Source organism: Tursiops truncatus, chromosome 1 (genome assembly GCF_011762595.2).
Source record: "Tursiops truncatus isolate mTurTru1 chromosome 1, mTurTru1.mat.Y, whole genome shotgun sequence".
NCBI classification, from domain to species: Eukaryota; Metazoa; Chordata; class Mammalia; order Artiodactyla; family Delphinidae; genus Tursiops; species Tursiops truncatus.
Window position 1 is genome coordinate 152,155,480 of NC_047034.1, and position 16,292 is coordinate 152,171,771.

The window sequence follows — 16,292 nt, forward strand, 5'->3', positions numbered from 1 at the left end:
CAGGACCAGCTACAAACAGCAACATTTCTGGTAATCCAACCGCTCCTTGACTATACTGCTGGCTACTTCCAGTTTACATCCTTCCTCTTACAGGAATACAGAGATAGCAATAAACATGAGTCATACACCACAAATAAAATAAACATTAAAAAAACTACCTTTAATGGTAACAGCATCAGTTGAAGTGTCTACAAATTTCCCTTTCATCTCAACTCTAGGCAGCAAATTGCTTTCTGATATTCCTGAGTGAAGGCTCTCACTCCAGCTAGGGCCTAACCACAAGGAAAGGGCCACCCAACCACAACCAAGTAACACCCCACTGTCACTGGGAAGATTTTAAACTCCCTTGATTTTTACGTGGTGCTTTGTTCACTTCTGCAATACCCAGGTTCCTGACATCTCCATAATCTTTTTTTTTTTTGCGGTACGCGGGCCTCTCACTGCTGTGGCCTCTCCTGTTGCGGAGCACAGGCTCCGGATGCGCAGGCTCAGCGGCCATGGCTCACAGGCCCAGCCGCTCCACGGCATGTGGGATCTTCCCGGACCGGGGCATGAACCTGTGTCTCCTACATCGGCAGGTGGACTCTCAACCACTGTGCCACCAGGGAAGCCCCATAATCTTATTCTTTAACTGATTCATATTAAAGGACAAAGGAAATAATTCAGATATGTATTTTTACTGTGCAAAAAAAATTCTAACTGGTTAAGAATTAATTTCATAACATTTACTTATACTCAGTAGGTACTAATAAATAGGCTGTTTTTGAATAAATCGTAGAGCCCATTTTCAGTTCTGTGATTAAATAAAACTCGGCATGCTCCTTACCCTCATTTCCTCTTGTTGCTGCCTGAGCTGCTCATGATCAATAGCAGGAGGAGGTAACTGTGCTATTAGTGTCCGAGTTTCCTCAATCCAGGGGCTGAGCTCCTCATATGTTTCCCAAAACTGGTTCACCAAGACCTGTGCCCGTTCTAGGCGGGCGTAACGCTCTGAATTGAGCAGACTAATGGCTTCGTATTGTTGTATTAGAGACTCTGTCTTTTCCTGTGAACAAACAAAAAAAATGTAAGCATTATTATCATGATGAACCCTTCTTTAAAGTAAAAATGTAAGTATATATAGGTGTGTGTGTGTGTATATATATATATATATATATATATATATACATACACTAAAAAGTTTAAAGAAATACACACTAAAATGCTAAAAAATATGGATTAATCTAGTAAGCTTACAAGTGATTATTTTCTTTATACTCAGCTGAATTTTTCTATCATACATATACATAATTTTATAATTTTTAAAATATGAAAGTAGTTTCACAAACAGTAAAACAGCACAAGCACAACACACCAAAATTAACCTTTTAGTGAATACCTTTTATAACTTTAGATACAGCACTACTGTAATAGGCCAGTTTGACTGAATCTCTCAGGGGCTAAGATGGGTATTTGCTCATCAAGTTTCATTTGTCTTTTTCCCTCTGATAAAAGTCTCCACAAACCTGGCATTTATGCTTTATATGTTTAGGATGAGCAGCTCAATTTATGAAGACTTCTGAGGAAACAGTGGTTACCCATACCCTTTATAAAAAACAAAACTGGTGTACAAATGGACTCTGTTGGTCAATTCTTTTAGAAATGGGTAATGATTTTTTAGAAGGACCTGAAGCAGAAATTAATATCTGCACACGGTTCTGAAAAATCTATCTACCTGGAAGGGTAACTCAAAGATAACTCATTATGGACTGAGGATGAGTAGCAATTCCTCTGTTATAAAGAAGATGGATTTGCAGTGTATTTCGCATTATACAGTACGGCTGTTTAGACATCTGTGAACACAGGGTTAGGAGTCTGAATGCCCCAGAACATCAAGCTGGACTTAAGTTATCACAATCAGTAATAGAGGGAAAAAAAAACTTCTTCAACTATCATTTCACAATTGTACTTCTAATTCACCATGATCAAGATAAGAACAATATGGTGAATAAATAAATGTAGTTTACCTGTAATATAGCTTTTTGCTCTTCCCCACATGTGCCAAAGATTTCACCACGATGACTGAATAGTTCATCCATGGAATCTTTGTGTCGAATGATGTCAATGGAGAAAGCCTTTGAAAAGTAAACTATTGTTAAGTCAAGAAATATAAGAAGCCCGAGCCTGTGTTAGTGAAAAGTTAGACATACCCTATGAAAAATTCTTTGCTTTAAAAAACCCACATCAAAAAAAAAAATCAAAAAAAAAAAAAAAGCCACATCAAAAACTGTTCTTATAAAGTTTGACACTTTGCCTATCCACACATCTTCAATGCTTATCTTTTAGTAGCTTATAAGAATATCTTCCCTCCTGAAAACCAGGAAGAAAACAGCTAACTACTCTTTCTTGGATTAAAGGGCCTATTTCTATCCTTTTCACAAAGCAAAAAATCTCTTCCTCATCCTAACCAAATATTTATATAATTAGTCTCTACCCACCATCATGACACTGACTCATTCTACTTTACTTGGGATAGTCAGAAACTCTCTGCTAGTCACTCTTAAGAGACTGATGCTTCTTCTAGCTCAGGACACAGTGACTACGTCACTTACCTTCTGTACCTGCAGCTGAGCTGTGGTCTGGTCCTGTTCCAAGCGGATTGGACCCAGCGCCATCAGTTTCCGTTTTGTTTCAGCAACCCAAGCTAGTTCTGCATCAGCAGCTTGCTCATACTAACAGACATATTGAAGAAAAATGGACATATTACAGCCAACGTCCTCCTTCTGAGAATTCTCATTTATTCAACATAGAAAGGCCTAGATTTTCAGTAACACAGTTTACATCTCACAAAGTAAAGCCAAAATTGGTGACAATTTCATAAAATCACAAATCAAGATGCAGACAATTTAGAGTTGATCCTACTTCAGCAAATATGAGTTGATCTTATTTCAACTTCTTTAGAAAGACATTACAGGACCCAGTGAGTGGTTCTACAGCTAGAAACAACCATGGAAACCAAGACTCTTCAAAAGAAATACACCTTCTAATGAGAGTACTTTTTTGAGGCTGTGCTCTTTTTCTGCCAATCCTCTTTCCTACCCATGCTCTAAACAGTAGCAGTCATGTGTTTAAATACAAACTACCATGGCGGCAGACGGCTGAGTCAAGTTAACTTGAAGTACTTGCTCAGTTGAAGAACCCTAAGGCCCCAGAAGAACACCAAACCTTTAAATGGAATGCAATAACGTATGCAATGCCATCAACAAATACAAAACCTAAGAACATGTTCTATGTGACCATTGTTTAATGAGGTCCCTCAATCTTTTACCTCTTCCTCGTCAACGTTGCCGAATTACACTAATACTTAAAGGAAAGTGAGTTCCCAAGCATGATAAATTTCACACTGAAATATCTGGCCAGGATGAGGGATATTAATTAAGACATAACAGGAATGCACTTGGCATCAGAGCAAACTTCTCTGTGGTTCAGAAAGCATTTGCTTATCACTATGAACTCAAGGAGTCATGTTATATTAATTTATTTTTTGCACCATGGCACATTAATAGGTGCATATCCAGCTACAAAGAAAAGCAAATAGATTTTCCCAGAAAGTAGGAAGGAAAAAGGATTGAGGGAAATATGACACCTGTGTTTACTTGGGAGGGTTCTATTTTGGATGGCTCTGCTATTTTGGTTAGCATAGTTGATAGTAATTATAGTTCTTGGTTCTGTCCCCTTTTCCATCTAATGCTAAAACAGCTGATTATGTCAAACTAAGATTGTGATGCACTTGGACCTTTCGGATCTAGATATTATCTACCCCCATCACCATCTGCCTCTTAGCAGGGCAGTAGCAAGGAAAGGGCTCACACACTCTCTTCTCCAAGTTCTTTTCTGCTCAAAGGGGTCAAGTATTTTTGGTCAAACCTAGATCCATCCTCACTTACCTTTACCTAATCAGTTCCCACCACTGAAATGATTCGTTGCATCAGATTTAGCTTGATCTCATTTATTCCTATTCCTGAGCCTGTATTTATGTGGGTCATAGTTTTGTACTTCACGCTGCCTAAAATATTAATGCAGAGGTGTTTATAAAGATTACCTGTTGTGATCTCTGAATAGCAGCATCGATTTCATCCACCCTTTGTCCAACAGTGTCACTGACCAGCTTGTACTGCTCATTGGCATCAGACACAAGTTTATCCAGCCCTTCTCTGGCTCTCCAGGGCACCAGCTCTAAGAGAGCACGGCTCACCTCATTCACTGTGTCCAACACCAGCCTGTGCTCCATGACCTCCTTCTTTAGCTCCTAAAGAGGGAAAAAAGTTTTCAGGCCATCCCTTGCTAAATTAAGCACATTAGCAGCTGTGCTGGGTGGAAAGTGCTCTCTCTACCACACATCCCAGCAGGGCTCTGACCTCCTTCCTTCACTTATTTATTTTTTTTCTTGTCTCAGATTTTTCAATCACTCCACAGCCTGACTTTAGGCTTAGCCGCTTAGAACTGTCTGCAAGACTTTTCCAGCCAGACTGTCTCTGGGTAACATGAATGGTGCTTTTTGCTTTTTTTCTCCTTACTTCAGTAGAAATGATAAATAATGCTTTAATCATAGGTATTTACCTCAACAAATACCTACACAGTATTTCTGCACATCTAGAACTGCACTAGATCCTGCAGGAGAATCAAACATAACCATGAAGTACTCTTTTAGAGAATGAACTATGACAGTAAATTCTAAAATGTTGCATATAAAGCAAGCTTCTTATGTTTTTTTTTTTTTAACAGTTTTTTAGAACAATTTTATTTATTTTTGGCTGCGTTGGGTCTTCATTGCTGTGCGCAGGCTTTCTCTAGTTGCAGCGAGCGGGGGCTACTCTTTGTTGTAGTGTGCGGGCTTCTCACTGCGGTGGCTTCTCTTGTTGCAGAGCACGGGCTCTAGGTGCGCGAGCTTCAGTAGTTGTGGCTCGCAGGCTCAGTAGTTGTGGGCTTAGCTGCTCCGTGGCATGTGGGATCTTCTTGGACCGGGGCTCGAACCCATGTCCCCTGCATTGGCAGGTGGATTCTTAACCACTGCGCCATCAGGGAAGCCCTTCCTAGGGTTTTGAGACAATCTTTTTTCTTCTTCAGACCATAACAAGTGCTTTATATAGGTCTGTATATCAAATTTTATTTTCCAAGAATAAACGAAAAACAAGGCAGGCAAAAATTTCTGGTTTACATTTAAGGTATAGATAGTTGGTATTAAACACAAGAATTTAAGGATTCTAAGAGAATTCTAAGAGAACTTAAGGATTCTAAGAGGAAAAATTTTTTCCCTTTACAGTGTGAAATGACAGCTCACCTTCTGCCTTTGCTGAAACTGGGGTATTTGCTCCCCTGTGGGAGACTGTCCTCCACTGGCTGCCAGCTCCTCCTCCACTCCCCTCAGCCACCAGGTCAGTTCCTCATACGTGGACTGGAACTTGGCGGCCAGCTGCCGAGCTTGCTCTAAGGTTCTGAGGGCCTTGGAGCTAGTGAGTGTGATGTCTGCATAGCGAGTCTTTATGCCATCCAGTTTCTCTTGGATAAGCAATACCTCTTCACCTGTGGGAGACAGCACACAATTATTCACATTTAATAGGATATGAGGGAGCCCTCTTAACCTCCCTTTCTTCAAATCAGAGCTCAACTTTTATAGATGCTCTCTCCCTATGGCAGTGGTTTCACCTAGCATCCCACACTAAGGGAGGTGGGAAATACACCTTCAATCAATAGAAGAAGTGACTTCTGAGATTATTAAGATCTGAGTTTGACTGCAGGTGTTCCTACACATTCTCAGCACCTTTCAGTAAATGCTGGCATTCACCATATTGGAGGACAGGGGGAGCCTTCATCTATAACCAGATCTGAGACAACAGTGTTTTAGTTTTCAAAAATTGAGCAGGAAATAGGAACCCAAGCTGCCCGTCACCTGGGAGCACGTGGTAATACAATCTTAGTGAGTACTAAGCTCCTCCTATCTGCAAAGAGAAGTGGCTACTGCAGGGTGCTGATGTAATTGTCTGTGGGACCACAGAGGTGCTTAGAGATGCACTTTTCAAAGTACCTGTGGTTTGTTTTAGAAGAGCCTGGCCGTTTTTAATAGCTTGATCTACATTCTTCTTTCTATTAACAATTTCTTCATTTAAAGCCTGAAAGGAAAGAATACCATTAATCCTAAAACTATGGCACAACAAAGGGAAGGAAATGTGACCCCTTTAAGAGACCAAATTTAAAGTAAAGAGATCAATACCAGTTTAGTTTAAACATGAGATATTTGATTCCTTCATTTTCTCTTTGGTTACCCCCTTCTTTAATTACTCAAAACAATGAAATCAGCTACTTATAGGCAAACTTTCCTTTGATGAGAAGAGATTTAGGACTAAATCCACTTTACTAATCTATTGGTACCAAACGTGAACCCAAGAAAGGTAGAAGTAGAATTCAGCAAAAATGTCTACTATGTCCAAAATAAAGAATAAGGCGGAAAGTTCAACAGAAGAAAGTCAGCAAGAACGGGCTGACTTAAATCAGGATCCTGGTTAAAAACTCTCAATATCTGAAGTCAACGAAGCAGAAGAATCTAAGATTATTAAAACCCAAAAACTGCTTTGCTGATTTTTACCATCCCCAAGGAAATGTCACAAAAACGAAAACAAAAAGGGGCAAATTGTTGTTTCTACTCAGATGACACAGAATCCCTGGAATTTGAGTATATAAATTCTAGAACCATTAAAAAACCCTAGGCACTACTATTTAGGTAATCTGGTTTTGTTACAGAACATTCTTTCACATAACTGCTCAGGTGGAAACTGAATGATAATTCCTTGATGATGTAAAACATGAGTTGGAATTGAGATGGCCCGATTACATTCTGGATCATCTTCTAGGATTATTGATTCAGTCTGTTAAGTACAAGTATTTCCATGTAAATCATCAAAAAATAGATTAGTCCAGTCTGTAACTATGCACTTGTGTATAAAATAAAGTTGAAATGTTTGGAATTTAAAAAAAGAGAGAGAAATGAAGAGAAACATGAATCAAAATTACAAAATAACTTAGTAACATAATAAGAATGGAAAACACGAATACCAGGTGGTCAGCATGCTGCTTCTGCAGGACATCCTGTCTGTAATCCTTTACGAACACTGAACTGAGCTTGTCCTCAACCTCAGCCAGCCAGTTGAGCACCTCCACCTCATCCTCCCCGAACAGCCTAGCGTTAGACAGTGCTTGTTCAAGCAGGGCTGCTTTCCGACAGCACCGGTCTTGAATCTCACTGAATCGGGCCTGCAATGAGTCTAGCTTTTCAGACAGTACACCCTGCTCTGCAGAACATGTCAGGGAGGAGAGGGACTGCCCAATTTTGACTGCCTGGTGCACATCTGTTGCATGGCTTTCTATTTCTTCCTCCAGAGCCTGGAAATCCAGATGGAAAAAATGAATAACAGAAACAAAATAAATGAAAAGTAGACATGAAACAATGAATCACAAATGATATAATAATAATATAAGAGTTCACCTACTGAAGGGCAAAAATAACATAGAAACAGAGAACAAAAGCTGTTTTTCCTGATAGCAGCCTATTAGGCCATTTCTATTTTTACTTCAAGAATGTGACTAGTCCAATTAATAACTGGACCATATTTTAAATTAAACTTATTTTTTAATAAGTTTATAGAATGCTGCAGGCAGTTTTCTAGGATTTCTGGTTCCAGTTCTGTGTTTTCATTCACCATAACTACTTCTTACCTTGTGCCGAACAATCTGCTGCTGTATTTTGGCAGTCTGAGTGCCAACAGGTTCTGAGTTAGCGAGCTTTTTCTCTGTGACAGATAAGAAGTCAGAAATAGGCTCAGCTGTCTCATGGAATTGTTTGGCCAGAACCAGGATATCTTCCAGCTGTTTTTGCCTACACAAATATATAGAACAAGCTGCTCAGGCAAAAAGTCACATTAAGACTGATAATAGTACTATATTCAGTAAAAGACCAACCTTAATGAGGCACATTTGAAATATCAATAGTAAACAGAACACACATAAACAGTACTTTGCTGTTTTAAAGGCTTTCATAAGCAGTACCTTATTTTGATTCTGTCATGCCCTTGTAAGGTAGGCAGAATTATCCCACTATTACAAAAGAGAAAAACAACCCTGAAGGCTTAAAGAAAGATCTGTCCAGGTCGCCCACTGGGTAGCAATAGTACAATGAGGATTATAATCAGACCTTCTACTACTCTGTCTCCTATTGGATGTGGCACATGCATCCTCTGTACAGGTGACCAAAATAAAGTTTAAAGGAGTAAAAAAAAACCATCAGTTTTCATTTCTCTTTCCCCATCACTGCTATCTTCACTTGTGAATGAAGAGAAGAGAGAGCATTTGAAGAGCAAAGGCAGACCAAGCTATGAATGAGAACCCCCCTTCCTATCTCCCCCAATCCAGTCAGGCTTCTAGTAATTTCAAGCCCCAGAGCATAACTTTGAATTCTGATTCAAGGCAAAAAATGACCTCAAACTAGCTGAATTTGCCAAGGCAAACAGCAGCCAAAAGATCTATGGACTTTATAAATGGAATCTTAAATCTGGAATCTTATTTAGTGTAACATCCACACTTAGCTTGGATTTCAAATACCCTGCAGATTAAAATCAGCAAATTACAAAAGGAGAGAGGAAGCCTGAATGCTGGAGGCAGCCTAATAAGCAACAGACAGAAAAACCACTGCAGAACTGTATGAGCACACAGATTAACAATCAAAGGCCATGACGATGACGCTGGAGCATTAAAAACAGACTCAGTGCTATGTCATCTGAAAAGACCCTGGAAGCATGTGACTTTTATTTCAGAAAACCTTCACTGAACACCTACTCTGGACAAACTTATCTTAATAAGAAATGATTTAATATAAAGATCTGCCATCTTAATTATCTGGAAATTTAATTATGCTCGAGTATAAAGAAAAAATATTTCTAGATGCTATTTTTAAATGTCAATATAAAGTACAGAACTTCCTTTCTATGTCCACTTGCAAAATACATCTTGAATTAATAATACAACTAAAACATATAATCTTAAATATTATTAATCAAGAATTTCAGTTTTAAAATATTGCTTGGTGGGTTATTTTAATTGGTTAATGACCTGCTTATAAATTTTATTCTTTTTTTAAAAAAGAATAAAATACTACATTTTATACTGGAGTATAGTTGAGTAACAATGTTGTGTTAGTTTCAGGTGTACAACAAAGTGATTCAGTTATACATATATATGTACCTGTTCTTTTTTAAATTCTAAATTTAAAAAATTTCATTCTTAAAAAAATTGCCCCTAATTTCTATGTCTTTCTTACTCACCTCTGATTTTGGAATCTGAAAGTTTGAAGAAATCAATGTAATAGGATTTGGGGTAGCAAAGAGAAGAGCTAAAATAATTTAGAGGCATCGAAAAACCAGTATTAAAGAATCTAAACAAAAGTCTTTAGGATGTCTACAACAAATGACACTGCTCTTGGTATTTCTCTTTAAAATATTGGCTCAGAAACTGTGTTAGACTAGGAGGATGGAAGCAAGTAGGGTAGAAGGAAAGAGTCATAAAAAGATACATTAGGAACAAACCATGACTTTAGTGAGCTTAAGGATCTAGGAGATAAGTACATAAAATAATGACCATAATACAAGGTACAGATGATGAGTTATGGCAGTTAAGATGAAACTGAAATTGTTCTATGCCTGGGGAATAAAGAAAACCTTCATAAAAGCAGGGGAGACGAATAGAAGTATTTCATGGAAGATGCAACACCATCAGCAAAGACAGAATTAGGGAACTGACAGAAGATACTGAAGAACCGAATACGGTTTACTGTGCCCACAAGGAATGAGAACAGTGGAAACTAAGAAAGGTAGGTTAGGGCCAAACAGTAGAGGGCTTTGAATGTTGGATTAAAGAGACTTTATTTTATAGGCAACAAGGAGTCATTAAATGTCTCTGAGCGTGCAAAGAGGGGAAGGCCTGAGGGTAAGCAGCAGTAGAGTGATGATCAGGTGAGCCACCTCATGGGAACTAGCTCAAGTGAGAGTTTGTAAGTCATGAACTGAGGCGAGTGGGAATTAGAGAAATGGACAGAAAGGAAAGACACTGTAGAAGTGAAATGGACAGAATTTAGCATCCTGACAGATATGGGACACAAAGCAGGGGGGAAAAAAAGGGTAAAAAATGAGGTTGAGGTTTTAAGCCTAGGAAACTGGAAGGTTAATGGTGCTATTAGTGGAAATGGATGGAGAGACAGAAAAAAAGTGGTGCAATTTGGAAATGAAAGTAAGTTGAATTCTTTCATTTGTTTCTCCCACTAACGTGGAGCAAGCAAATACTTTGTAGCTCAGATAAGAAATAAGCAAGCCATGGATGGGTAGAAGTAAAGAGACTGAAGAGGAGGTCATCTGAAGAGGGCCCATGGCTACCTAGATAATACATGATCAGCTCTACAACTCTCATACTGATTTCTGATTAGTTATCATTTATTTTTAAAACTGAGAACAGTATAAGCTAAAAGTGAAGACATGGTGTGACTTATTAAAAGCTCAAGTGACACTGGGCTAACTTATAGCTATGGAAAGAGAAAGCACTTCCTTGGAGAAGAAAAGTATACTGCCTGTCTCGTGGCCATTTAGTGAAGGAAGTCCATGCATCTCTTGAATGCTCATTTAACAGAACCACAGACTAGCTCCTAGATGTAAGAACATCTAATATTAGGATAAGCTAACAGAAAAGAACATGATAAATTTCAATTCCAAGTATCGAAAACATTATTTATAAATATGAATGGAAAAAATCTGTTTCCAAAACTCAGAAAATAACTTGGCTGGATTGTAGGAGTCTGCGTCTGCTGTTTGGAACCAAGATTATACTGCAACAGAACACCACCAAAGAGCAATGAGTCTTCCAGGTCTCAGAAATTTATGGAGTAGCTGAGGCTCATTTCCTGAGTTACTCTGGTTATGAGGATCACCTCTAAAAACTTCTCTCTCTTCAAGACAAAAGCCGTTAAACACCTACCAAAGCACTGTATGAATCATCCAGGGGCTCTTAGAGCACCTCAGTGATACAAGTCAGAAACCACCTCGGACCTATATTCCTCAAAACCCCAATGGCTTTACCTGGCTGCTGCCTTGCTGAGTAGTCCTGTCCATCTAGTTTCAAGACTCTCCAACTGCCCAGTGATCTTCTCTCTATCAGCCCGCTCAGCTGCCTGGGCTATTCTGCCTCCTTCTGCTTGAAGCATGTCTACTGTGGCCTTTCGATCATCTAGGAGCCGCTGGAGCAACTGATGTACATGTTTAAAAGGAATGAAAAGTGATAACATGGGGTCACTTTAAAATCTGAAACAAGGAAAACAAACAAAATCCAAAACCTCACCCCACTGAGCCCTAAGTTTAATTGAATAATGAAGGTTTTTTTTTTTCATCCTAAGGCAAAAACATGAGATGTAATTCCTACCACCCATATAAACTTTTCATACACTTAGGGTTTTAAATGGAGCAGTGACTATCATTATGTGACTGATAGGGAACTTAGTTTGAACCGGGAGAAAAAGGCACTGAAATGGAAATTAAACCAAAAATATATACATATACAGATAAAACCTTATACATGATATACATTATTTAAATACTGCTGACCCAAAAAACACTAAAAACCTCTTAAGATAAAGTGGTGACTGAAACACTGAAATAGGATAAGTGAACAAGCAAAATGGTTCAGTTCAATACATGTCATGGTAATCTAGGAGATTATAAAGTAAGATGATGAAAATCAATTTCTGTCTTTCTTTTCTGGATCACACAAGGTAGGTTAGGATTCTACTAAAACTCCTGAATATGCTCCTGAAACCATAAGCAAATGTGTTGTCTGTCATTCCCTACGGCTGTTACAGTTCACTGCCCCAACATTCTCACTTACCTTCTGTTCTTGGATCTGTGCTTTCACCACTTTATACTCAGCAGATGGGGGTTTCTGATTGGCTATGAGCTCCTCAGTGTCTGCCAACCAGCTGAGCAATGGCTCCAAGGCATCTTGGAACTTCCCACAATGCAACAAAGCCTCCTGGAGTTGTGCGATTCTTTGTGCAACCTGTATCACAGACATGGAGGTTCATTACGAGAAAGGAGAGAGCTTTTAAATGACTACTCACCCCTTTTTGTAACTACAGACTGGAACTGCAAATTTTTATTTGCATTCAGGTGCCAGGGAAACCAGAGATTGCAATGTCTCTTTTCTCTGCCCTCCATCCCCGGTATACTCACCTTTTTATTCAATGTGTTCCACCGAGCGTTGATCTCTTCCATGTCATGTTCCAAACCCTGCACATCACAGTTTTTTCCGGCACTCTGGATCAAACCCTGGCCGAGTCCATTCACCTGCTGTAGTTTCATCTGAAGAGGATCCACCTGTTCTTTCTGAAACATCTAGATAATTGTAAGCCAAAGAAGATTTAATCCAAAGGCAATGAGATCCTCTACACCACACAGCGACTGGTTATTCTTGGGAGATTTATGATTTAACAAGGGACGGCCAGGAATAACAAGAGAAAACAAGCCATTTGTACAGGAAAGGATCAAGGAAACGTGGTTTCATATTTCAATACATACATTCTCTTATGGACAAGTAATTACAGAGAGTTACAACACTACTTAGGCATTTAACTCAATGACTCATGGTTTGTCTTTGTTTGTTTTTTAATCTTCTTAATTTTTAACGCAAAAAGCTATAGAGAATAAAAGCAGCACCAGCCTCAAGATATCATGAAAGTGTGATGCATATCAGTCCTAAAAGGGAAGACTGACTAGTATTTAAGATTAAGAATACCTTGGGGAATAGCTTTAATTGACCTCTGATACATGCAAGGCTCTTCTCTGACTTGGACTAATAACTCAATTAGCCAAAACATATTAATGGTGTGAAGAACACCAACCTCATAGCTTAATCCCCCTGTGGCTATTTAACTCCATTCTGTTCCAAGGCCACAGACCACACACAGCCAATAATCTTGAAATAGTATTCTTCTGATTACAAAGGGAAATGGGCCAGTAATACTGGGAGATGTCCTTAACAACTTCAGGCACCTACTCTGAGTAAGATGCAGGTATACATAAAATATTTTTAAAATAATGATACTATATATCCATGTTCACCATGAAACAATGGCATTTTAAAACAATATGAACAAGTATAACAAGCCATGTGAATGTTTCTTTCTAATGCAGTCAAGGTCCATTATTACTTGGAACTTTCTAAAAGGAAACAAAGAGTCACAAGAGAACAGTACTTTTGCCACTCTAATGGTATTAAGGAAAAGAATGAGATAAATATTTGTCCCTAAGATCAGATTTCTCTCAATTATCAGAGGATAAAATGAGCCATATTTCCACTAGTCTCGATCTATTTCCATTCTTTTCTCTTCCATAAAAAGTTCCTTCAGTTTCAGTAAGACAGGTGAGCCAATTAAAGCCAAAGAATGACAGAAAATCGAAGAGGACAAAAATAAATGTGAAAGAAAATTATAAGTTTGGGTAAGACTAGTTTTGGCCTATGTGAGACCACAGATCACACTAGGATTAGGAAAGTGATTCTAGCAAGAGTGGTCTGTGGCTGAACAAGTGAGTCACCAGGGAGGAAAGGCTCCAGGGAACACTGAAAAAGGAAGGTTATACAGGTACTCACCAGTGGGCTTCATTTTACACTATAATCCGACTACACCATATTTTGTTAGGCAACACTACAAGGCAGTTCAGTTAAAAATGACTGTTACTCCGACAGAATGGTTCCCAGAGAAAGCAAGTGCTATGATTCTATTTTGTGTTAAAGATGTTTTCACTGCAGAAAAATCAGAGCAGAGGGGGGAAAAACAACTCCCACGGCTTAAGCTGCTTGAGTGCAACAAAACGGCTGTGGGGCAGGGGTTGGAAAGGCAAAGAAAGCAGAAATGCCTAAGGTACAGAGAGAAGATGTCAAGTCCACACTGAAGAGCCCCCTTTTACTCAGTAATTAAATCCTGTCTCATGCTATGACTGACATTTAATTTTTTCTCTGTTGTGCCAATATGGTAGCCAACAGCTACTTGTGGCTCTTTAACTAGAAATTCAGTTCCTCAACCACACTAGCCACATTTCATCGGGTCAACAGCCACGTGTGGCTAGGGCCTAATATATTGGGCAACACAGAGAATACCTCCTCTCCTGGCAAGAAGCTCTATGGGCTAGCAATGTAAATGACACAGAAAAGCAAAAATAAAATTTAAATAGCTTAACAATCTCTTTCATATAACACAGCGAATTCTTTTCTTAAAATTTGGATTTACTTTGTTCGTGAAGATTTCACATAGAAGCATTAGAGGTTACTTCATTTCCCATGCCCACTCTATGGATTAAGTTGACAGGGAATGGGTATTTGTCTCATTTTTTTCCCCAGAGGTTAAAAAATATATGAAAGTGCCTCTAGATACTAAGTACTGTTTAAATATTTATACTGAACACCAGTGAACAGAATGTTAAAGAAAGTAAATTTGAAAACACTTGCTCCTTTTCTCTCAACTCCCAAATAAAGCTGTTGTGCAAAACCAGTGCTTTTAGGATACATTAAATTCCTACTCCTTACTATTTCAGTGGGACTGTGCCATGTTATTAACTAACCAGTGCTGGCAGACATTTCCCAGAGCGGAACACTAGTAAAAATTATTGCAAGGCTGTAAGATGTAACAGGGACATAAAACAGAAAACTTCCCAAAGAACTTCTTCAAATGCTTTTATCTTTGGTAACACCACAGTCTCCCAGTTTTCATCCTGACCGATCCTTTTTTGATGTCCTTTGCCCGCTTCCTCTTCTATATCTCCAAATGTTAGCCTTTGTGGGTAGGGATAAGAGTAGCACGTCAGTCCTGAGCCCTCTTCTCATTCCACACTCTCCTCTAAGCAATTCTATCCATTCCTACGGCTTTAAATACTTACCATGATAAATGCTCATCACTCTAAAATTTATAAGTATCTTTTGAATTTCAAATCTGGATATCCAACTACTTGCTTAATATTGCCATACAAATGAATCACAGGCATCTTGAACTTAAACATTCCAAAATCGAACCTGCTAATTTCCTCTTCCCCAAGTCTGTTCTTCCCTAAGCAATTTACTACCGCCCCCATTGTATGGCTGTGAGCATAACTGACACCATTTTGGGCCCTTAGAGCTTCTCGCATCCTTTTGCTGACCCAACCCAGGACTGTACCATACAGTAAATCACTTCTCTGTTGTCACGGGCTTTGTAGATAATAGATATTGTTTAATAATCATCAGGACCCAGTAGCCCCTATGCTCTGTTAGTCCCCAAACAATGATGAAAACCTTCACTGACATATATTCCTGGCGCCCATGAGACTAGTACCCATTCATAAATCTTGACTTAGGAATGCACGTCCTGTTTCCAAGCACCTGCTGCCCCCACCCCATAAACCCCAGACCCTAGGTTAACTGTAGAATTGCCCCAGTGGCCCCCTGGGCGGTGCAGAGTACAGCTGCGAATGCTTCGAGTTGTTGTCTGTCTAATCTCACCCTGACAGTAAGTTACCCTATAATAAACTGATCCATTGATTATATGGAGCTACCTGCCTCCTTTTTTGGTCTCAAGATGCCTTCTCGGTTTAATGAGTACTTTTTGTTCCCTCCACCCTCCAACACCCATCCACTCAGTTGTGCAAACCAGAACTAGAAGCCATCTTTGATAACACCCCCTCACTCCCTCCCAATATGAAAGCCATTATCAGGTCTTATTGATTCTGCCTCCAAACTGTATCTTAGATCCATCCAATTGTCTTCAAATCCACTGACATCTCTCTAGTCCAAGCCACCTGGACAATTGCAGTAATCTAGCAGGCTTGTTTACTCTGTCCTTGATCCCCTGCAATCCACTCTAAACACAGTAGCCAGTGTGATTTTTTTTTTTAAGTTGCAAACCGCTCTGTGTTTTCTGTATTCCATGTCAATAATCATAATACGAACTAACAAATATAAGACAAAAGAAATCTGAGAATTATAAACCCCGGATAATGTTGAGAATGTTTACTGTCAGTGTGAACCAGTTTTCTCTATCTTTAAGCTGAGAGCCATCTTTTAAAAAACGTAAATGACATCATTTCACTCCCCTACTTAAAATCTTTCAATAGCTTCTTACGGCTCTTAAGGTAGAAATCCTTTTGAGGACTTCTTTCTCAGCCCCTGCATCATCTGGCCCCTTCCTAACTCTCCAGGTT

The 16,292-nt window shown here is 39.1% G+C and overlaps 1 protein-coding gene across 7 annotated transcripts in view; it reads right to left on the reverse strand.

The window, feature by feature from the left end:
- The window catches only part of MACF1 (microtubule actin crosslinking factor 1), a 341,877-nt gene that overhangs the window by 42,145 nt on the left and 283,440 nt on the right, over nucleotides 1-16,292 (reverse strand). For all 7 annotated transcript variants that reach the window (XM_073791606.1, XM_073791623.1, XM_073791602.1 and 4 more), the window contains 11 exons: nucleotides 12,297-12,458; nucleotides 11,953-12,123; nucleotides 11,151-11,317; nucleotides 7,750-7,909; nucleotides 7,090-7,416; nucleotides 6,065-6,149; nucleotides 5,321-5,562; nucleotides 4,082-4,288; nucleotides 2,592-2,711; nucleotides 2,007-2,114; nucleotides 827-1,045 (listed from right to left, as the gene is read on the reverse strand). In XM_073791606.1, coding sequence (XP_073647707.1) covers nucleotides 827-1,045; nucleotides 2,007-2,114; nucleotides 2,592-2,711; nucleotides 4,082-4,288; nucleotides 5,321-5,562; nucleotides 6,065-6,149; nucleotides 7,090-7,416; nucleotides 7,750-7,909; nucleotides 11,151-11,317; nucleotides 11,953-12,123; nucleotides 12,297-12,458 — 1,968 coding nt within the window. The remainder of the gene's footprint in view (nucleotides 1-826; nucleotides 1,046-2,006; nucleotides 2,115-2,591; nucleotides 2,712-4,081; nucleotides 4,289-5,320; nucleotides 5,563-6,064; nucleotides 6,150-7,089; nucleotides 7,417-7,749; nucleotides 7,910-11,150; nucleotides 11,318-11,952; nucleotides 12,124-12,296; nucleotides 12,459-16,292) is intronic.